At 34.8% G+C, this 24,670-nt stretch overlaps 1 protein-coding gene and 1 non-coding gene across 2 annotated transcripts in view; one reads left to right on the top strand and one right to left on the bottom strand.

Annotated features, from left to right (window-relative positions):
- The window catches only part of BicC (protein bicaudal C), a 635,428-nt gene extending 612,802 nt beyond the window's left edge, over positions 1 to 22,626 (bottom strand). The window contains exons 1-4 of the mRNA XM_072538136.1: positions 22,235 to 22,626; positions 16,285 to 16,398; positions 8,804 to 8,883; positions 7,815 to 8,027 (exon numbers count right to left, since the gene is read on the bottom strand). Of these exons, the coding sequence (XP_072394237.1) occupies positions 7,815 to 8,027; positions 8,804 to 8,883; positions 16,285 to 16,398; positions 22,235 to 22,460 (633 nt within the window). The 5' untranslated portion in view covers positions 22,461 to 22,626. The remainder of the gene's footprint in view (positions 1 to 7,814; positions 8,028 to 8,803; positions 8,884 to 16,284; positions 16,399 to 22,234) is intronic.
- On the top strand, positions 20,275 to 20,437 carry LOC140447065 (U1 spliceosomal RNA). The gene has a single exon (XR_011951565.1). It is a non-coding gene; the product is annotated as a U1 spliceosomal RNA (small nuclear RNA).
- Positions 22,627 to 24,670: the final 2,044 nt, after the last annotated feature.

The raw sequence follows: 24,670 nt of genomic DNA, 5'->3' as shown, positions 1-24,670 counted from the left end.
AACTGACGAAGTACTTCGGCTATTCTGCTCTTTGGGATCACCAACTGTCTTCTCTTCTCTGAACCGTCATCATTTTCCAGGACTCGTTTAAGCAAGCCATCTTCGATGATAAATGAGTCCCACTGGGCCCAATACGTCTTAACTACTGAGCATAGGTTTGATATTTCCTGCCAAGGTGGTCGACGGTTTTCCTCTTTCCATTTTCGGATTTTCTGTATAACTGGATCTCTCTCTTGTTCTTCCCTTATCTTAGTAGGCGTCCAGTCGTCGTTGACAATCGTCGTTCTTAGCACTGCTGCTTCCTTGGATTCCGTTTTGTTGCAGTGAGGACACTCTGCTGGGCATGGCCTTCTGGAAAGAGAATCAGCGTTTCTGTGGCTAACTCCGGCTCGGTGCTCAATCTTAAAATCGTATTCTTGGAGTCGTTCGATCCACCTGGCTATCTGACCCTCTGGATTCTTAAACTGCATCAACCACTTAAGGGCGGCATGGTCGGTTCGGATTAAAAACTTCCTTCCATAGAGGTATTGATAGAAGTGCTCTACTGATTTCACTACTGCCAGAAGTTCTCTTCTCGTGACGCAATAATTCCGCTCAGGTTTTGAAAGGACTTTACTAAAATATCCGAGGACTCGTTCCTGTCCTCCTTGAATCTGAGACAGCACTCCTCCAATTCCCACGTTACTTGCATCCGTATCTAAGATGAACTCTCCTTCTGGCAGTGGATACCCCAAAATTGGTGCTGTTATTAAATGCTTTTTCAACGTTTCAAAGGCATTTTGGCAGTCTATATCCCAGCGGTATTCTCTTGCTTCCTCTGTAAGTCGCGTTAATGGCTTAGCGATATCTGCAAACTTCTTAATAAACCTCCGGTAGTAAGTACATAGTCCAAGAAAACTTCTCACTTGATGTTTGTCAGTTGGTTTTGGCCATTCCTTAATGGAATCGATTTTTCCCTTATCCACGGCCACTCCTTCTTTACTGACTATATGACCCAGATAATTGACTTTACCTTGAAATAGCTGGCACTTCTTGGGGTTCAGCATCAATTGGGCAGCTTTAAGTCGATTAAAAACGTTTTCTAAATTCCTCAAATGATCTTCGAATGTCTCCCCCAAGACGATTATGTCATCTAAATAAACCAGGCATGTTTTCCAAGATAACCCTCTCAACACATTTTCCATAAGCCTCTCAAATGTCGCAGGAGCATTACAAAGTCCAAATGGCATAACGTTGAATTGCCACAATCCAGATCCTGTGGTGAAGGCTGTCTTTTCTTTATCGACTGGGTCCATTTCTACCTGCCAGTATCCAGACTTCAAATCTAAAGTAGAAAACAATTTACTTCCAGCCAATGTGTCCAATGTGTCATCGATCCGAGGCAGAGGATAACTATCTTTCTTGGTAACGTTGTTCAGCAAACGGTAATCCACACAGAACCTCGTCGTTCCGTCTTTCTTCTTAACCAGGACCACCGGAGAGACCCATGGACTCGTAGAAGGTTCTATCACCCCGTCTTTCTTCATTTCCTGAACAATCGTTTCAGCTTCCTCTCTCTTCGCCTGTGGTAATCGTCGAGCTGTTTGACGAATTGGCTTAGCATTACCAGTATCAATTTTATGCTTAACAACGGTAGTTCTTCCCGTCTTTCCTCCTTTCGGTACGAAAATATCACGATACTGCCGAAGAAATTCCCTTAATTTCCTTTTCTCCATCTGATTTAGAGACTGTCCTGCAACTGCAACCATTTGGTCGAATTTGTCGTTGGAATTATCAGATGTTGTCGCCTGACGAATTATGGATGTCACAGGTACACAAGTTCCTACTTTTGTCTCTTTCTTTATGGTCACTGGGTAGTCGTTGACATTGATAAGTCTCACAGGAATTTCTTTAGCCGAAGTCACCAATTCCTTTCCAATTATGATTCCACGGCCAACCTCATCGTCGTGGTTCCAAGGCTCCATCATAACAGGTCTCCCTTCGTCTACAATTCCCTGTAGTCGCGCTACTATGATCGTTTCGCTTCTCGCAGGCACGACTGTATCTTCTGTAATGGCTGCTTGCACAGTGTTGTCATTATGTGGATGGAGAAATACCTCCTCGTTGCCAACTTTGATTACCTTATTCTTAAAATCCAATTGGAATCCATGCATATTCATTACGTCCATTCCTAATATAACATCCTCTTCGATGTCAGCAACTATAACAGTATGGACAAACTTTTCTGCCCCAATTCCCAATTGTACCTGGATTTCTCCATGAATGTTGGCATTTTCACCTGTAGCGGTCCGAAGTCGTAACCTCGTTGGTAACAGTTTCTTTCGGCTGTTTATAACTGTCGGGCGTATAATGGTTCTGGTCGCTCCGGTATCCACCAACAACGTATGCTTTTTACCATTTATGTCTCCATCTACATATACACTATCTTCACGACATTTCAAAGAAGCTATTAGTATGAGAGGGTCTTTGGAAAAGTTTTGGGTCGAAGCTGCCCCCCTAAGGCTGACCCGTTCTAGTTTTCCTGATGGTGAGTTTCTTGATTTGCGTCGTACCTAGGGTGCTTACAGGAGCTTCGTACGTGTCCTATTTCGCCACAATTCCAGCATCTGATGGTCTTCGTTTTCTTGTATGTCATGCTTTTCATCATATTAACGAGCTGGTCAAGTTTATCTTCATCTCCTTCCTCTTTTACAGTCCTGACTTTACTGTACCCGCCAGAGGCCTGCGTAGCTGACTCGTATTCGAGGGCGGCGGATAGGACATCAACCAGCGTCTTGTGACGAGCTAATCGTAGTGTTCTCTGCATTTCATGATCACGAAGACCATCAATAAACGTTTGAACGGCCAATTTTTCCATCATGTCTTCGGGAGCTGTTGGATAAGCATATCGTACTAATCTGGCAATATCTACCTCATATTCTTGAAGAGCCTCATCTTTCTTCTGTCTACGATTTTTAAGCTGTGACTGATATACATGCTCCAAATGTTCGTGGCCATATCGCATATTTAACCTCTTCTTCAGTTGTTCGAAATCATCGGTCTCCTCTACGGCTATGGTCTGAAGCACATCTAAGGCATCTCCTCGAAGAGCGATAGTCAGGTTTACAGCCTTTTCTTTTTCAGACCATCCATTTGCTCTTGCGGCTGATTCGAACTGTTTCATGTAGTTGTTCCATGATGATTTTCCGTCGAAAGTTGGGACTTTAACATGAATAGAACCTCCACTTCCTTCAAATTTCGGCCGTGTCTCCAACTTAAATTTCGTCTCGTCTTCTTTTATCTCCACTGTAATCGGATTGTTACCTCTCTCTGCTGTCCCTGTTTCTTCCATCTTCCTTTCCATCTCTTTAATCTTTTCTTCGAAGGCCAACTTATCGGCAGCAACTTGGTTTTTTAGCGAAGACACTCTATCGTCAAGAGCAGATATTTCAGAAGTGACTTTAGAGATGTTAGCAGAAACTTTGCTTTCCAGAGAAGAAATCTCGTTAGAAACTTTGCTTTCTAAAGAAGCGATGTCGCCGGATACTTTGTTCTCCAATGATGCGATGTCGCCGGAAACTTTGGCTACATCAGAAGACACTTTCGAAATATCGTCGGAAACTTTGTTCTCTAATGATGCGATGTCGCCGGAAACTTTGGCTACATCAGAAGAAACTTTCGAAATCGACGAGAGGACAGCATCTTCAAATATATAAGTCTCTGGATCTAGTCCTTCTTCTAGCAAAGCGTTCTTTAGTCGTTGGACTAACTCGGCCTTTTTTCCGGTAGAAGCTAATTCTCTGTCTTCAAGATGTCTTCTTAAATTAGTCACTGTCAGCTCATAAATCGTAGCCATTTTCACAATTTATTTTATATTCACTTGTATTATTATTATAAGTCTAATTTATGTTCGATCTCACTCTGACACCATTTGTTGTGAATTTATTAAAAGGTTCAATATTTATAACACTTACGGATTTAATTTATTTCTTTATTTATATTAACTTATCTGACAATAATTTATTATATTCGTACGTAACAAATTCGCGAGCGCGGGTGTTGAGAATTAACTGGCCCTCCATATAAAAATGTTGTATTTATATACGAAATCCTGATATACTAGAACAGCATCGAAAGATCGCATTGTCTTGCATCGAAAAATCGAGAAACATCTAGTTGGATGATTCACCATAATTTGAATATCGATCCTTCGCCAAAATTTCTACAATAGAACAGAATTATTAGTGAATAAAAACATGTTTTAAAGGTTAAAACTATGACTCATATTTTTACGTAACAATATCTTTAAAAAAAGAATGAAAAAAGTACAATTGTTGATACAATCACTGATAACATCATCCTTGATATAGCTACTTAGAATGGGTGAAAGACTAGATCCCATACCCATACCCATACTACCAAAAAAAATTTGTTTTTGGTAGTCTATGGAATCTTTTTTTTCCTATCTAAAAAATTTCTTTTTTCTTACTCTTATATATATATATATATATATATATATATATATATATATATATATATATATATATATATATATATATATATATATATAAATATGTTGGCATAACTGCCAAGTTATTTATATTTTGAATACAGAACTTAAATTGTTTTTTTACTTTATTGTGCAGAAAATTGCTTTTTTTCAGTTGTGTTAATAATAATATTGTTGTAGGTAATGCTGCATTGGAAAGTCTGGAGCTACCCGATTTAAAAAAAAAATTTCTATGCAGTAAGCATTTTGACCAAAACTATCCAAATGCAAACCAAAAAAATATAGTGAGGTAGAAGAGGAAGGTTTGTTAACGACACCACGCGTTTTTCATACGTATTCGATAGCAAAACAACCATCCACGGTGCCAATAGTGTTTCGCACTACATACATTGCTTATTTTAGTTCATGAAAACAATGTTACAATCAATTTTTATCACTAATTGTATCTTTATCACTTTGTAATTTAAAATTATTTCATTAATGAACAACTCATTCATTTAAACTTCTCATTTATGTAAACAGAAATACAAAACTGGTGTTTATATTATATATATATATATATATATATAAGCGGGGATCCTACAGCTTCTGCCGCTTCCCGCATTTCGATCGCCATCTTTTTCTATCTCTCCAGGTGTCTTCATCAATGGCTCTATCTTTCATGGTTTCCATAACACCTTGTATCCAAGACTTGGCTGGTCTTCCTCGTTTCCTTCTATTACTTGGATTGTATTCCATAGCTCTTTTTGGCCATCTGTTGTCGTCCATCCTCTGTACGTGTCCATACCATATTAACTGTCTAGTTTCTATTCTTTCAGAAGTTGTATGTACTCTATCTGTTTTTCTTCTAATTTCAGAATTAGGTATACGTTCTACTCTTGATATACGGCAAGCTCTTCTTAGGTAGTCCATTTCAACCGTGTCAACTTTTTTCTTTCCTTTTACTGTCATTTGCCAACATTCTGCTCCATATGTAAGAATGGACTCTACAATTACTTTGTAGATAGTCATTTTAGTTCTCATAGTAGCTTTGTTGGACCAAAGTATCGAATTCAGAATTTGAACACTCTTCCTGCCTTGTTGCACTCTATAGTCTATATCTCGTTCCGTTGTTCCTTTACTGCAGATAATACTTCCCAAATATTTGTATTCGTAGCACCTTTTCATTTGTCTAATTTCCAAATCCGGGTCTTCGTCTTCATTGCCTATTCGCATATATTCTGTTTTAGACATATTCATACTCATCCCCCATTTTTCGTATTCATCTTTGAGCTTTCTAAGCATATAATCTGCATCTTCTTCACAGCTTGCAATTAGTACTTGATCATCTGCAAAGAACAGCGTTGTCAGATAATGGTTGTTAAGCTTCAACCCCATTCCCGCACATTTTTGTCTCCACTGGTGCAGTGCTTCTTGGATATATATTTTGAATAGGGTGGGGGAAAGACAACATCCTTGTCTCAAGCCTTTTGTTACTCTAAATACCCTTGAGAAAGTATTTCCTGTTTTTACAGTGCTTTGAGGACATTTATAGATGTTCAGTATTGCTTTTAGATATGTTGTACTAAGGTCCGTTTTCGTCAAGACACTAAATAAAAGTTTTAAAGGAACTGTATCATAAGCCTTCTCCAGATCTATAAATACCAGATGCGTAGGGAGGTTTCGAGCTGTATATTATAAAATACATAAATAAATAAAATAAAGGATACTATTTATTAAAGTGTTGTTAATTATTATTCCTTTTATCCCAACACATAGATTAATTTGTCCCTAAATATGTGTTGCCTCTTGTTGTGGCATATCGATGTGTTTATTTGTTTCAAAACCATTATCAAAAAACCATACCCATAAATTTACTATATTTTCAAACGTCATTTTAAAGATTAAAAGATTGAAAATTTAATTTTCTCAAAAGATACATAAAACCATTGTTTAAAAAGATTTTCTTTTTTAAACAATGATAAAACTTAAGTCTTGACTAAAAAATAAACCTCCGCATGAGTGTTCTAAGACTATAGCAATCGAGTGTATTTCAATTAAATATTTAATCCTTTTCTAGCAAATCATATAACCAAAATAAATATCTGATAAACTAATAAAAATTAAAAAAAAGTCAGCATTTACCTACTTTATTTAAATAGATTACTAACCGATTTAGATTTAGCAAGTCTCAAAGTATAAAAACAATTTGAAATATTCGCTCGAAATAGTCAAGTTATCTTTCACTAGACGCATACAACGATAATAACAATAAGCATTTTATTAAAGTCTTATATTTTCTTCACAATCTGGCATCCGTGTACAGGTTTGCCTTAGTCATGAGACAGGTAAAAATATACTCGAATAGAATCCTGCCGAGAATTACGTTTCTGTTAATAGTTTTTTAAATTTATGACTAGAGGCCGCTACATGACGGCAGAGTAAAAGTCAAACGTTTGTTCCATAAGAATTGTCTAACTAGTCCTATTTAAACAATGATAATACGTTCACAGCTTCTCCTGCTTATTGTAACCCTGTATGATAGTGAATATTTCCAACCATCATAAGATACCTACCCCTACCCATCATTCAGGTCTTGATACTCAATTCTATACCCAAGCATAAAATCTTCACTAATACAATAAACCTGTGGAATAAACTACATACTAAAAACAAATGAATGTGAGTAGGGCAGACGGTTTTACATCTTCCTAATATGCCGCCACTCCACACTCAAGGTGTAAAGGGATGCATAGCTCAAGGGAAAAAGTGGGTCTCAAGTCTCAGGCGAATTGGAGAGGAATATAGACTTGGTGGAGCATGAGCGAACTGCTCCACTATACTGAAGAACCGACCAACTTATGGGAAGAAAAAATGTAACAAAAAAGAAGATAAGTATAGGAATATGAAAGTCAGTAGAGGAAAACTGAGGAGAAGATGGAAGGACTGTGTGGCAGAAGACTTAAGAGAGAAAGGTTTACGTGAAGACGACCCGATGTACAAAGGCAACGAAGAGTAAGGAACAGTGACCCCTGAAAAAGGAGACACTAAGGAAGAAGAAGAAGAAGATATTTTAAAGACTATGTAAGGCAAAAAATAAATCAACTCTAACGGTAAAAGTTATTTTACTGTTCTACGGAGATCAAGAGAAGAGAAAAGGAACTGAGAAATAGCTACTGACAATCAAATAAATGCATGTTATCAATCCAACCAAAATAATCTAACATAAAAAATTCTGGAGGCAAGCTAGATTAAAAAGTAAATACAACGGCTAGTAGATTATTGTTGATGAAGAATAGTATCGGTTGACCGCTACAATTTCTTCACATGACTTATATCTACTTACCCTTACTCTGCTTCTTGCACTTTCTACTCCATTTATATCCCCAGATATTGAAACTTGATTGCTTTTTTCAGTAGGATTGGAACGATTGGAATCCGGAAAGTGAACGTGACATTGCGTTTCTTCCATGACTCGTTTAATACTTAAACCTCCTTTTCCAATAATATGGGAATGATCAGTATAGCTTACGTCCATTTTCATTGTTATTCTGTTACACTAAAATGTTTTACATAATAATTTAGAAAATAATAAAATTAAACTCAACATATAAAATCAACACTCAAAAGTTAAAAAAACGTTTTTTGTATTTTTAATACTCTTCGTACTCTCTTATATTTTTCTTCTTTTTTAATTGTCTAGCTCTTCCATGATAGATTTGTTTTTATATAAAATTATCTATTAGTCTAAAGTATATTACTCCTTCTAATCACTGGCTTTGGCTCTATAGGAAAACGTGCTTGGCGGATGAAGGCGATGGGTAGGGACGACTGGAGAGGAATTCTTGAGGAGGCTATGACCCACGCAGGGTTGTAAAGCCAAAAGGATAATGATGAATCACTGGCTTTTGATTCGGTTATATTTTGTGCGATATATGTTTATTATCGCAGTCGTATATTGGAATGTCTTGAGGCAAACACTGAGAATCTCAGTACCAGTCCGCAGTTTAACTATGATGAAATTCACACTGAGAGTGCAGTACGGCAAGATAAACTGATAAGATTTTGATTTTTGCGGTGTCCTCGGTATTCTACAGGATATAATAAAACTTAAAAATTTTATTTATTTGTTTTTTGATGATTTTCATAGTCGTATCCGAAACGTCAAAACAAAAACAGGTAATTTTAATTACAATTATCCCAAAATATAAAATATTCAGTGTGAGAGATACCCCAAAAAAGTTTCTGAATAAAAAATATGTTTCACCATTTTATGATTTATTTTTTAAAATCATTAAGTAGTGATCAATCAAAGATAGTGACAAAAATAATTACCTTTGTGTCTAGTAAGGTTACGATTCTTTCTTTAGCAGCTTTGACATCTTCCGGACGACCAGCAATCCTTACATGTGGATCTAAAAATTAAATAACAAATCGTTGGAAATCGATAAAGATAATAGCAGAAAAGTGAATACAGTCATAATTGGCGTTTAAAGAAAAAATTCCCTGAAGTCATCACCAACATGTAGCACTGTGTGTGGCACAAAACCCTGGGTGAGTCTTAGCTAGCTATAAAACTTTTTCCCACTGACTCGGTCTTCATTCAATCTGTAGTCAAATGGTTGAAATGGAATATTCATTTTTTAGAGATCTGATCGGATGTTATCAGATCACATTCTAAGATGCCATAGTCGCATTTTTCCTGTGGAACCTCCTCTAAAAGCGGTTTTACTCCTCCCAAAGTTTTTCGTTATGAAGTTTATTTACCCTATTCACTTAGAAAATTAATTTCCTAGAGAATATCATTAAAAAGATCTTTTATTTCTATAATTTATCTAATTGTGTACTGATTTTTGATCACATCGGTGTAGGATAGACATGGCAATGTACGACCCGCGGGCCAAGTGCGGCCCTTGGGTCATTCGATCAGGCTCGCGACATGGTTTTGAGTAACCCCAAAAATTATGCAACATAGGACTGTATTTTAAATGTTAGTAAACATTTTACACAATTTCTCGCGCCTGTCTCTGCAACGGTTTTTCGGAGCTACAAGCCCATTTAGAATAGAATGCCATTGAGTTTAAATAAGCAAGCAGGTTATCACTGTGATGTGTTGGTCAAGTAGTGAAATAGTGAACTGCACGATAAGTGAAACAGAAACAGTGCTGGGTCACACTGAGCAGTCTGGGCACTGACCTTCTTCGACCTCTGCATGTGTCTGCGTTTCGCACTACCACAGTCCCCTTACCGTGCACCTCATGGTTACAAGCGATGTTGAAGTTAAGTTGTTGTATATTTAAGAATTAAGTTTTATGTTTAGAGTAGAATCTAAGTTGTATTTTAGACATTACTGTTTGTGTTAGTCTGTATGCAGCTTAAGATCATGAACTTTAGTGTGTAGACAGCTTAAGCTGACAGCTGACAGAGAATAATGATGGCCGCTAGTTAGAGCCCGTAATGTAAGTTTATATGTTTAAAAAAAAAAATCGGTTGCCTGTAAAGTCGGTTTTACGGGCGAAGATTTTACGTGACAACGTCTTTTTCTCGGTAGAATATTTATTGATATGAATATTATTAAATTGCACAATAGGAACAAGGAATTGAATGAAAATAAGAATTGCACAAATTTTAACTATAGAAACATATTTTGTTTACGCCAAGAACGCTCGAGAAAGACAGAGATACAAGCACGCACCGATTCAACGCGCCTAATTCTCTAGTGCTGCGCGCGCAGCGGACCGATCATGTTTGAGTGGGAGAGAGACGCAAGGCATTCGCCGGTCCGGCGGGCCTCTCTCTCGTTCGGTGACTCATCGTAACAGACGTGAGCGGGCGTTACACTTTTTCATGAGTGACTCCGAGCCACAACCTAATTTAAGACGTTGTCACGTCAAAAATAAAGTTCTCCAGAATAGTTATTTTTATAATATCCACCACCAACGAAATAAAACATGGTATCAAGTGTGTTTTAACGTGCTTGTAAGTGGCTATTCGTAGCAGAAAGTGTGTGAATACGAGAAATACGAAGGGGCGTTTATCCACTCTAGTTTTTGGAAAACCTCTAGGAAATTGATAAAATGGAGTGCAGGGCACCAGAAACATTTGATGTAAGCGATCCAACCAAATGGCCGCGATGGAAACAAAGGTTTGAAATATATCTCCTAGCAGCAGGAAAGGATTTAGCACAGGAAAAAATTAAAATTGCATTACTGTTACACAGTTTGGGGGAATCATGTTTAGATGTATATAATACTTTTCCCAAAGACAAGAAAACCAGTCTGGAGGATGTACTCAATAATTTTGATGAATATTTCCTCCCAAGAAGAATTTGTTACAGAACTTAAAAATCAAGCTGATAATTGTAGTTTTTTATGCCAGAATGATGAATGCAAAACATCTTATAGTGAACGCATGATAAAAGACCGAGTTGTTTTGGGTGTACATGATAAACAAGTACAACAAAAGTTGTTAAGAGAGCCTGATATGACATTACAACAAATACAGGATTATTGTAAGTCAATAGAAGTGACAAAACAACATATAAAACTATTAGCAGATGATGATTCTACAGAGGTTAATGTCTTAAGAAAAATCAAATGCCGAAGGTGTGATATGGAACATCCTATCCGACAATGTCCAGCCTTTAATAAAACATGTTCAGTATGCCAAAGAAGAGGACATTTTGCAAAGATGTGTTTTTGGAAAGATAAAAACATATCACAAAATCAAGCCAGGAAAGTTGAGGTTGTAAATGAAATGGCAGCAACTGCACAAACAAGTAAAGTGGAAACTGTAAGTAATGAAGATCACCTTTCTCATGAGGATCATGTTTTTGTTTGGGAAAGCAAACAATCTAATAAAATTTCAAGTTGGTATGAAAGCGTTAGAATTATTGATAAGAATATTGTATTTAAGCTTGACTCGGGGGCTGAGTCAAGCATTTTGCCATTAAAATATTTTAAATTGGTGGGGCTAGATCAAAAAGATATAACCCCATCATCAATAACAATTGTCTCATATGGAGATTTTAAATCGAAGCCTTTAGGTTATGCTACTTTAAAATGTTATTATAAAAATCAAGTTAAAGATGTTCAGTTTCTTATTGTAGATCTAAATACACAACCTCTTTTAGGATTATCAGATTGTATTGAATTTAATATGATTTCACGTATAAATACAGTGCAGAATAAGTTATTTCATTCAAATATTACTTTGCCAAAAAATATTAATGAATTACATAAAATGTTTCCAGAAGTTTTTGAGGGATTAGGTTGCATTCCAGGCATGGTTGACATTAAGTTAAAACCTGATGCAAAGCCAGTTATTCAGGCACAAAGGAGGGTACCATTAGCGTTACATAATCAATTAAAAGTTGCACTGAATGATCTGGAACAAAAAAATATTATATCAAGAGTAGAATATCCTACTGATTGGGTTAATTCTTTGATGATAGTTGAAAAACCTAATGGTAAACTACGACTGTGCTTGGATCCTAAACCTTTAAATCTTTACATTTGTAGGGAAATCTATAGTATTCCAAAATGTGACCAGCTTCTTAGCCAGCTGGATGGTAAAACTACATTTTCAGTAATTGATATGAAGGATGGATTTTGGCAGCTACAATTAAGTAAAAAAAGTTCTGATTTGTGCACCTTCAATACACCATTTGGTAGGTACAAGTTTAACAGGGTTCCGTTTGGACTTAGCAGTATTCCTGAAATTTTTCAAAAAAAAAATATGGAGGTTTTTGGGGATATTCCTAATGTTTACATATATTTTGATGATTTGATTTGTTGTGGTATGAATGAAAAAGAGCATGATGAAGCTTTTAAAAAATTTTTAGAAAGGGCCTTAAAATACAATATTAAATTTAATTTAGAAAAATTGCAATACAAGTTAAGTGAGGTAAATTTTTTGGGAACAAACATATCAAGTAATGGTATACAACCTTCTAAAAAAAATATTGAAGCTGTCATGGCTATTGAAAAGCCATTAAACAAAAAAGATTTGCTTAGAATACTAGGACTGTTTAAATTTTTTTCAAAATTTTTGCCAAACTTATCTCAATTAACTGCAAATATGAGAAATTTGACACGAAATTATGTAAAATTTCATTGGAATGACTCTCACCAAAAAGATTTGGGTGCACTTAAGGCACTTATAACTAATAAACCAATTTTAAAACCTTTTAATGACAATAAACCTATATTAATTCAAACAGATTCCTCTAGTAAAGGTATTGGTAGTGTGTTATTGCAAGATATGCATCCTGTAAGTTTTGCTTCTCGCTCAATGAATAGTTCTGAAATTCGATACGCTCAAATTGAGAAAGAACTTTTGGGCATAGTATTTGCGTGTGAGAAATTTCATTTCTGGATATATGGTCGTGAAATACTTGTTCACACAGACCATAAGCCATTAATTTCAATTTTTAAAAAGAATCTTGATGATGTATCTGCTCGTTTACAAAGAATGTTGTTAAAATTGTTAAAATATAACATTAAAGTTGAATATTTACCGGGGTCAAAAATGTATGTTGCAGATACTTTAAGCAGATCTTTTATAAAAACCGAAACTCCAATTGACAAAGAATTAGAATATACTGTTCATGCTCTTTCTCTGTCAGTACCAATGACAAAAGAAAAAAAGAATAGTTTTCAAAAGGCCATAGAAAATGATCCGGTTTTGACTCAAGTGAAAAAGTTTTGTTTATTAAACTGGCCTAAAAATCCTCATAAACTTGAACCTGATGTAAAATATTACTATAACCTTAAAGAACATATTCATTTGTCAGATAATTTGCTTTTCTTTGATAAAAAAATTATTATTCCTGCTCAACTGAGAAAAGAAATGCTGTGTCTAATACATGCTGCACATTTTGGTATACAAAAATCAAAACTAAGGGCTAGGGAAATAATGTACTGGCCAAAAATGTCAAAAGACATTGAATTTTATATTGAAAACTGTGAACCATGTCAGTTGAACAAACCTTTAAATCAAAAAGAAACGCTGATTAATCACAAGCAACCTGAAAGGCCATGGCAGTTTTTATTCTCAGATTTTTTAGAATTTAAGTCAAAAAGTTATCTTTTAATTGTTGATTTGTACTCTCACTGGATAGAGTTATTTCCTGTGAATGACAAAACTGCTAATACAGTTATAAGGTGTTGCAAAGAAACTTTTTCAAAATTTGGTATCCCAGATATATTTTTTGCAGATAATGTTCCTTTTAATAGTTTTTGTATGAAACAATTTGCTCGGGAATGGAATTTTGAATTAGAGTTCTCAAGTCCTGATCACCACCAATCAAACGGTTTTGCAGAAAAATATGTTCAGATATGTAAAAATATGCTAAAAAAAATTAGTAACGTAAACGAGCTGCAAAACTGTTTGATGGAATACAGAAATACGCCTCTTACAGGTATAGGTTTCGCTCCCTCTCAATTATTGTTGAACCGTATTGTCAAAACAAAACTGCCGATTTCTTCTGAAAATTTAAAATCTAATATTGTTGATCCACAAGTAGTTTCAGAAAAATTAAAAGCAAATTCACAAAAAATGAAAGATCACTATGATAAAACAGCTAAAAACTTACCTACTCTTCAGAAAGGCGATAATGTGTTATTCCGGAAGAATAATTCATGGCAAAAAGGTAAAGTAGTTGATAGGTATAATGAGAGGTCATATTTGTTAGTTGATACAAAAGGCCAACAATTCAGAAGAAATCGAAAGTTATTAAATAAAACCAACCTGCCAGTTACAGTTTCTGAGTCTTATTTTTCAAATTTATTATATGATGATGCTCCTAGTTCTAGTTTGATGTGCCATGTTGAAAATAATGAGACTGTAAATATGTCATCTGAGATGGAATCTGCTGATGAATTAGAAAACACAGTCATAGAAACACAAAATACCTCAACTGAAACAGCACAGAATGAGGACTCCAAAGATAATGCTAATTGCTGTGAAAATCCTGTTGGTAATAATGAGGAACAGCCGTCCATCTCAGGTAACATACATCAAGTAACTGAGAGTAACATAGAGCTGGTGTTTGAGAGTGACTCAGAAACTGATAAAAATAGTGAAATAAGCGAATACCCTTCCGACAGACGTAAAACTAAAAAACCAAATTATCTTAAGGACTTTTTCTTGTATTAATGTTTTTGTTTAAAAAAAAAAAAAAAGCGTGTTGTATATTTAAGAATTAAGTTTTATGTTTAGAGTAGAATCTAAGTTGTATTTTAGACATTACTGTTTGTGTTAGTCTGTATGCAGCTTAAGATCATGAACATTAGTGTGTAGACAGCTTAAGCTGACAGCTGACAGAGAATAATGATAGCCGCTAGTTAGAGCCCGTAATGTAAGTTTATATGTTTAAAAAAAAAGAAAATAAAGTTCTCCAGAATAGTTATTTTTATAATATCCACCACCAACGAAATAAAACATAAGTATAATGTGTGGATTGCTTGGCTAAGTTCGGAACGTATCAGCCGGTACCATTGTAGTTACGCCTTTTCTCAAGGTCCTTGAATACTTTTTACCTATGTGTTTAATTTGTAATAAAGCTGTATAAAGCAAACTACACGTGCCAGTTACGTTATAGCATATAATACTGCAAAAAGTAACAAAGCATTGTCTGATGGTAAATTGATAGGATTGAAGTAATCGATAGGCAGCTGAAAGCGATAGTGTGGAAATGGCTGACATGGCTCAATTACTTGATGAAGTAAGAGGTATTGATAAAAACTTTTGTTTTACTGAAGAATTATTGTATGCGTCCAATGCAGGAAACGACAAAAGGATCAGATATTTTTCAAGAACTTATCTTTGAAAGTTTCTGCGAGCAACATTTGTAACATTACTACTAATGCAGCACCAAATATGAGAGGGGCAAAATCTGGTTTCCTAGGCTTATTTAAGGAATCATTTCCTGCTAAGGAATCATCAAATCTGCTCTAGACATGAAACATGGATTCTGTTTTTTATTTGTTCCGTGATTTCCTTCTTAATGTGCTTCATTCTTTAAGGATATTGGCGATCATCATGGCCCATTTTACTCTGTCTGCAGCAGTTCTGAAGAGTTCTATTCTTGCTTTTCCACTCCACTGCTTTAAATTTTTCAACCAGGACGTACGCCATCTCCCCAGTACAATTTTTCCTTCCGCCTTCCCTTGTATAACCAACCGCGCGGGTTGGCTATTAAAAATAGGCAGGCAGCTAATAAATAAAAACGTTTATTAAAGCCACCATAGGGTAATTAAGCTAAGAGAGAAATTAAGTCATGTAAACTTATGTATCTAGTCAAGCGGTCGCGGTCGACTCGTATTTGCTTCACTGCCGAAATGCTTTAGCGAAAGTTGGTTCGAACCCTAGCTCAACGCATAAAAACAAAAAGGCTAACACATTAAATTCAAGTGAATCTGCTACTTAGACTATTAGAATACGCTGGTGTCTGATCGACTTATGGAGGAGTATTACGGCAAGATATGAGATTCCATGTAGATTCCTACAGGACAGGCGTGTAGCCCTAATAAATCGTTGTATTTATAAACTGGTATAAAGCATCTAAATATACAAAGATTGATACAGTTTATTAGGCAACTAAATAAATTTTAGCAAAAATATTTAAATAATAAAAATCACGCATGTTCCCGATGTTAAGAAGATATACAATAACAAATTAAATAGCAATCTAATCTAAGCAGCTCATTCGAGAACTACTAAATCGGCACGCAGTCATCAGAAAAGAAAGCTGTTCATTGAATATCATGAAGAGTATCCACTCTCTAATCACTTTACATGTAATTACTGTTTACCTTTCTTTGATTTTGCTCCAATTTTAAGCTTGTTTGGCCAAGTTATGTATGTGTCTGTATCTTCCATAATTTTTGCAAAAAATACGTCAGCTGGAATGAGGGCCTCATTGTCACCTAAAAAATGAAAATATGTGTTATATAAGTCAAGAAAAGTAAGAATTTTTATAACCAGAAAAATTTAAGCGAATTTTCTATAAGGATCCATAAACATAAAATAGAAACATTTAAAGCATATTTATTTTAGTCCATAGAACAAGACATGAACCTTACACAACATGGTATGGGATGGCACTTAAAAAAGAAGCACTGAGAGAAAAACTACAAAAATCCATAAAATTCAACAAGGTAACAAGGTATCAGGATCTGAATGTAAAGCTACTGTACAAACAAGCCAAGTCAAAATAAAATGTATGTATATTATATATAAATACATTTTACATGTAGTGACTTAGTGGGTGTGTCCTATGCTTTTAATATTATTTTAATTGTGACGTTTATGTATACTTGTTAGCACCGAATTTTTACATGCTTGTCCATATTACTTCTTGAAAAAGGCATAGATTTCCTACCGAAACGTCGAAAAAAATATCAAAATGTCTTAGTATCAAAACAACTTTTTTATGAACCTAAGCCCAAGAAATTAAGGTTCAAGAACTAAACTCAAACTATATATATATATATATATATATATATATATATATATATATATATATATATATATATATATATACATATATATATATACATATATATATATATATACATATATATATATATATATATATATATATATATATATATATATACATATATATATATATATATACATATATATATATATATATACATATATATATATGTGTATCTATATAGCCCTTGCTGTCCAATTTTGGACATAGGCCTCCTCTTCCGTTCTTCCACGACTCTCGATTGTAGGCAGTTTGTATCCACTTCGGGCCTGCGTGTTTCTTCAAGTCATTTGACCATCTCATTTGTGGCCTTCCTCTTTTTCGTTTGTAACTATATGGTCTCCAGTGTATAATCATCTTATTCCATCTGTCGTCTTTCTGCCTTATGGTATGTCCAGCGAACTTCCACTTAAGTTTTGCTATCTGCGTTAATACATCGGTCACTTTTGTTTTGTTGCGGAGTATTTATTTTCTTGTCTAATAGCCTGATGTTCAGCATTTGCCTTTCCATAGCTCTTTGGGTCTTTGCTATTTTTTCCATGTTTTCCTTTGTGAACGTCCAAGTTTGAGAACCGTAGGTGAGAACAGGAAGTATACATTGGTTGAAGACTCTTGTTTTTAAATATTGGGGGTATTTTCTATTTTTTAGTGTATAGGAAAGTTTTCCGAAGGATACCCAAGCCAACCGTATCCTTCTCTTTATTTCTCCGGTTTGATTTTCTTAATTTAATTTAACTAGTTGTCCCAAATATACATCTTCTTTTACTTGTTCTATAGTTGTTTGTGCAATTGTAATTATTAATTCTTCTGGTTTGGTTGGTTGGTCATAATTTTATGTATGGTCATAATAATGTTATGATGCTGTTTCCTTTTCTCGAAATTTTACAGTTTTTACAAGACATCTTGCAAGAACATATAAGACATTTATGTCAGCAAAGATTGCATTATCTTAAATTACATATATGTATCTGAAAAAAATATAAATTTGGAATGGCCCAACTAGAAATAATGCATTAAAACAGCAACAATTGAATCAATAGGAAAAAAGAAACTGATCAAAAAGGAAAACACACTTTATTGGACTATAGAGAATCCATCTTCTTCTAAATGTGCCTATCTTGTAGATATGTTGACCCATCTTATTCTATTCACAGCAGCTCGAAATAGATCAGTTGACATTAGACTAGTCTACTTCCTAAGATTGACCAGCGAGGATATACGTCTACATCCAGGGCCTCTCTTACTCTCAAAATCTTGCCTAGTAGAATCAACTGTAGAATTCGGTATTTATTATTACGCATGATCTGGTCGCAACAAAGTGAAAACTTAAAACAATAATACGCCCAATGCTCACATACGGATCGGAAACATGGGCAATGACGACCCGAGATGAAGAGTTACTGCGAGTCTTTGAAAGAAAATATTGAGGACCATGTATGGCGGAGTAAACGAACAGGGTCTGTGGAGAAGGCGATATAACTTTGAACTCTATAGACTTTTTGGTGATGCAGATATTGTGAAGACCATCAAAATAAACCGCCTAAGGTGGGCCACGTTATGCGGATGGATGAGAGTGATCCCACTAAAATAACTATGCTAAACAGGCCGGTCGGAAGAAGAAGAAGGAGGCGACCTAAACTCAGATATCTGGACGATGTACAGGAAGATCTGAGGGAGATTGGAGTGAGGGGCTGGAGAAGACAGACACTCGATAGTGAAGGATGAGAAGAATGTTTTGAAGCAGGCCAAGGCTCACGAAGGGCTGTAGCGCCAAACTGATGATGATGATCTGGCCGAAGTAAGCCAATTTTCTGTTCTTTATGGTGTTAATAGTTTCTTTGTCTTTTCTCAGCCTCTGGAGAATAGTTACGTTACTTGTGTGGTGTATATATGAGACCCTCAACATACGTCTGTAGCACCACATTGCAAATGCCTCCAATCGTTTTATTGCATCTTCTGTAAGGCTCCAGATTTCTACTCCATAGAGGGCGACACTAAAGTTAAGACGTAACATCGAATCGGGCAGAGAATTTTCCTAAGGCTGTTGAAAGAGCTTCTGGCTTTTTCAATATGAGTTTTTATTTCGTAGCTGTACCTGGTAGATAATGAGAATGAAAATGAAATGTCTGTCCTAACTTTGTTGTCGCCATAAAAAATAATTGAGCAAAATTACATTCTCTCTTACTATTGTGGTCATTGTGGAATATAATAACAGAATAACCGAACACACGTGTGTTCAGTTGTTCTCTGATAATAATATAAATGTTTTGTTTCTATTATTTAACATCGGGACAGCGCGTACGCAGTCCCGACTACCAAAAATTACGCGCCTGACGCCTGAGTTATACGTCAGCCTAACCGATTTACAATGCAAATGCAAATTATGGAGTGCATTGTGCATTGGAATTGGGTGAGTTACAGACTTACAGACGGCATAGGAGCTTTATACATTAGTAATTATTGCATAGTGATTGTGTTGTTGCTCACTCCGAACTCCGAAGTGAAACTGAATCTTAGCGACAATAATCTCCATAGTATGCTACTAGTGACATCTACTTTTGGGTAGAGCAAGCAGACCAACAAAAAATTAATAATAGAATTTTTAATATCTGAGACTATCTAAAATATTATAAAGATATTACATCGACATATTATAAAATTTTTACTTAATTTTCCTTATTACGTAGAAGAGAATTTCCCTGCCGTAAATTGGGTATAATTGAATGAGTTTAATTAATAAATAGGTATCAATAATACGATAGGGCATACAAGTCGATTTAATGTAATCAAAGGAAATATGTATGCGTATAGTCATCACAGAAACGTATCTCAATATGCGCATATGCGTCTATATTCTTTGCTAGAACTCTTGAAAATACAATTTTCAAAATAGATGAACAACAAAACAAACTGATTCTTATTTAGGGAGTAATAGGTATTAATAACTTGGACATATTATTACAAATTTTAAATAAAACCTGAAAACGGTGTTAATATTTTTGAGATACGTTTCTGTGATGACTTGATTTACGGATATTTTCTTTGATTGCCTGAAATCGACTTTTACACCCTACGATATTATTGGCATTTATTAATTGCACTCATTTAATTAGTAAAATTTAGTTAAAACTTAATGTCGATGTAACAAGCTTATAATATTTTAGATATTAAAAATCAAATTCTATTATTGATTTTTTTGTTGTTCTACTTGCTCTACCCATAAGTAGATGTCGCCAGTAGCGTACTATGAAAATTATTGTCGCTTTGATTCAATTGTACCTCAGAGTGAGCAAGAAAAAGCATACTTACCTGGCGTAGGGGTTACCGTGATCAACAAGGCGGTTCCCCCAGGGTGAGGCCTTTCCATTGCACATCGGTTAGGCTGACCCCTGCGATTATCCCTAATGCGGATAACTCGGGCGCGTAATTTTTGGTAGTCGGGACTGCGTACGCGCTGTCCCGATGTTAAATAATTAAAACAAAATATTTGTATTTATTAAAAGGAGTTAATAATTAATAACTGACATTTTTGTACAATTAATTTTTAAGGAGACATAAAATTAGGTCATACAATCGCTATAGTCACTATGCGACATGATGTCTCAGGATGAGAAAAACAACACACACTCTTCAGGACATGACAAATTTGCCAGTTCGCGATAAACAAAAAATAAAAAGTAAAGTAATTCGTTTCAGAACGAATCCTTGAAAAAAATTAAGTTTTGGTATAAAAATATAGATTTAGGTCAAAAATAACGGCGCCATTGTTTAAACGTCGATTTTATTCTATACAATACACGATATAATATACTAAATAGAAGTGATCTGCTCTTTCTCTCAGAGAAGAAATTTTACCCATATAATAAATTAAAACATGAACCATCTAACTACAACAATTTCCTGCGCATAAACGAAAACGAATCAGGGTACGACGAGCTACTATCACTTGTATCTCCCTTTGTTAAAAATAAAGATACATAAATGAGAGCAACTATATCCCCACACGAAATACTGACGTGGTTTCGTTTGTCTCAGGCTCTATTTCTTTCAATTTATTCACTAATTTCCTGTATACAGCATCTCTCTTGTTTCTATAGTGGGGATATAGCTGCTCTCATTTGTGTATCTTCTCAATCAAGGGAGATACAAGTGACAGCAACTTTTTGTACATTGATTCGTTCATGAGCAGGAAATTGTTATAGTCAGATGGTCCATGTCTTAATTCATTTAAGAAAATTGATATGGGTAAATTTATTTCTTCAGTCTGCAACCAATCTTTGCGTGTCTTTCGTCTGTTTTTACGTTTCGCAAAAATTAAGAAATAAGGAGAAAAAGAGCAGATGATCTTCTGCAGAATAGTGAACTGACAAACTTATCATAGTATACCTGAAGAGTGTGTGTGCTCTTCATCCTGACAGGCGAGGCGTGTACCTGCCAGGTGTGTACCTGATAGTAGTGAGTGTCCGATTTAACTTTGTTAACTCCATTAAAATTAATTGAGCAAAATAATTATAGTCAAACTTATACCTACGTACACAGACTTGTGTACGTAAATTATAACTTAAAAATATCAGATAAAAAGGTCGAAAGCTTTGGCTTTTAAAGGAAAATAGGTACCCTATATAAATAAGATAACAATAAATGAAGGGCCTGGAGAACAATGTCCCAAGATCACCTTTTAAGGATCTGATATAAGTTATGAAGGAGAAAAAGACATTACTAACAAGTTTTGTGGCGCAATATAAAGAACATTCCAAAATAAAACATGAAAACAAACAAAAATTAAATTTTATAAGGTAATAACAGCACCGGTTTTAACATATGGTAGTGAAATTTGACGGTTTCAGAGTAAGGAAGCCAAAGAATACAATCAGCCGAAATGAATGAATGAAAGGATAAATAAGGATCAAATCAGAAATAAAGATATAAAAACCAAATTAAATGTATTCTCGATGAATAATATAATACAACAAAACACGTGAAAATGAAGAGAACATATTGAAAGAATCAATCAAAATAAATGAGTATCACAAGTTCTAAAATATAAACCAAGCGTAAGAAGAAACATATAGGAATAGGACAGCCACGAAACTGATGGCAAGACTGAAAATGGCACAAGTCTAAAGATATTATCAAAATGAGTTAAACATAGCTTTGATGGAAATAAAGAAAGTAGAGATTTATTAAAAAAGAAGAATTATGTTACAAAGAATAAAGATCTGATGTAGGATATATCTACAATAATAATATGTATAACATACCTGTCAACATTTGTTCCAATTTCTTTCTGTCGACCCTGAACCGTTCCTGATGCAGGTCTGACACCTCCTTGAGTCCCAGCTTCGAAAGAAGGTCTCTCAATTCCTCCTTGGAGTCCCAATTCGAAGTCCATTCTGAGGTAGTAGTACCACATTCTGATGCTTCCGAAAGGGTATCGGAATTTTTATAGACGTCAAGTACTCGATTCGGTAAAAAATTGCAGGCCATTTTTTTATTTTATTATTTTACTTTTATAAATTTACGCGTTACATTCAAAAGACAAAAATATTTATATAGTGAGTTTTGTTACCTGTGAGTTTTTGCGATTGCGATAACTTAAAATTTGAGTGCGTTTTTAACTCTCGGTGACTATTGGAACGCAACTAAAATGGTAAAAATTTATTTTAATCTATTTTGTAGAAAATTTTTTGTCTGGTAGTGTTATCAGGTCTTTTTATTAGGCTTTTTTAGGGCCATACTTGTGATTTTGTTTTAATAGACATGGAAGTAAGTAAGTTAAATAGAAGAACCTGAAATAAACTGCTCACCAATAGTTAGGGATATGGCTAGAGTTGCTAAAAAATTAAAATGAATATTCAAACATACATGGGAAATATACAGAGTAGACCAAAAGTCTTGAAACACCCAATTTTTTCTTAAATGAATGGTCCGAATTGTACAAAAACTGGGATACGCCTATTCTGAAATACTGAGATTTCAAATTTGATGCTTGCAATGTTGCCAGATTAACCATTTTCTAATATTATTGGTCACTCTGGTTTTTTAAATACAACACTCTGTATATTGTATTCTTATTGGAATCCTTAACTCAATACGAGTTCAGCTGTATGTAACACTTGGTATTTAATTTAGTCACGAAGTTCAGAAATATAATACTTCTCAGTGCCAAATTGTTTTGGAGTAATTTAGTAAAAATATAGAATGCTGTGATTTTGACATTAATTCATAAATCTAACAATAGCTGGACCTTTATTAAAAAGTTTTGTAAAATAAATTGTATTCATAGCTCAAGCTGACAGTTGTTTTATGTGCTTTAAAAGCTCTAAGCAGAAAAAGATCTAAGGTCGCTTTGATTAAACTGAACGAGTAAAAGATGACATTCGAACATGTAGACCAAAAATATAAATCGCAATAAAACTTTAGATTTAATGCAGAGTTCCTTTGAAGAGCTGCATAAATACACTGCGAATATAAAATTAGGGCCACCCCGTAATTTAAATATTTTAGAAAATATTTTTTTTTTAACTATTTTCGGTTATAACATACAGTTCCTGCTCAATTTACTAGACTCATTTAGCAAATTCTAGTTTTCTGTGTTTTATAATCAATTATAATTATAACAATGTTAGCTATAAGTAAGAAACATAACACAAATAATAGTAGTAACCTTTTTGCATATTTATTGAACAAAAACAACGTAAATTATTACAATATTTTACTATAACATTATTATTTTGTTAAGCCACCCTTGGCTTTAAGCAGTGCAGCCACTCTCCTATAGAAAATGTCACACCGAGAGTGCAGTACGGCTAATATAGGAATGCACAATTGCCGGATTTCACGCCTTGTGCTTGGCGATACAAACAGGTCCAAGTGGTAGTCACAGAACCGTACCCATATCTCTACGCCGGGCTCTGTTATTTATTATAAAATAATATATTGATAACATAATTGCCTTCAAGTAGCCAAATAAGAGGCATGAATTTGAATAAAAAGACCTTAAGTTTTTAGCGAGAATTTTATTATAAAACTGTATACTTTATTAAACTAACAAATGTACTTTAAATTACATTTCTTGATAGCTATAAATATACCGGGTGGAACCTCCGGTAACTCTTTTTACACACAACATAAGTTTACCTAGTTCCTTGGCATAGCAACCTGGTAGTTTTCAGCGAAACCTTGTGTTATTCCATATGGGATAATGGTTTTCCTTGCCCACACTTGACCAGATGAGCAGGTATAAAGTTTATAGTGTAAGTTATTTAACATTAAATTATATTTATAGTTTATTAAACTAACAAATATATTTTAAATTACATTTCTTGATAGCTATAAATATACAGGGTGGAACCTCCGGGAACTCGATTTCCGTGCACCCAGCCCAATATCCGAAAAGCCCATACTCTGATTGGACTGGTAAATGCATTTTATTGGTTATACAGTGTAAAATAATCGAGGTTACTCACAGATATTCAATTAATTATACTAAAGTCGTCCTCTACATCCGAGATGTCGGATTCGCTTTCGCTACTCTCCCCTGTGTTCGCGTGTATTATCAATTGGTCTACGTCATCTTGCAGGTTGTCCGCAGTCCACATCTCAGTTTCCGTTTTCTCAACAACATGAGTGACATAATTGCGCCAATTTTGCTCTGTGACGCGTCGTCGGTCAACTGGCGTACCTCGTCGTTTTTA

The sequence above is a fragment of the Diabrotica undecimpunctata genome, chromosome 7 (genome assembly GCF_040954645.1).
Source record: "Diabrotica undecimpunctata isolate CICGRU chromosome 7, icDiaUnde3, whole genome shotgun sequence".
Taxonomy (NCBI): Eukaryota; Metazoa; Arthropoda; class Insecta; order Coleoptera; family Chrysomelidae; genus Diabrotica; species Diabrotica undecimpunctata.
This window is presented reverse-complemented; position numbering and strand designations above follow the sequence as displayed.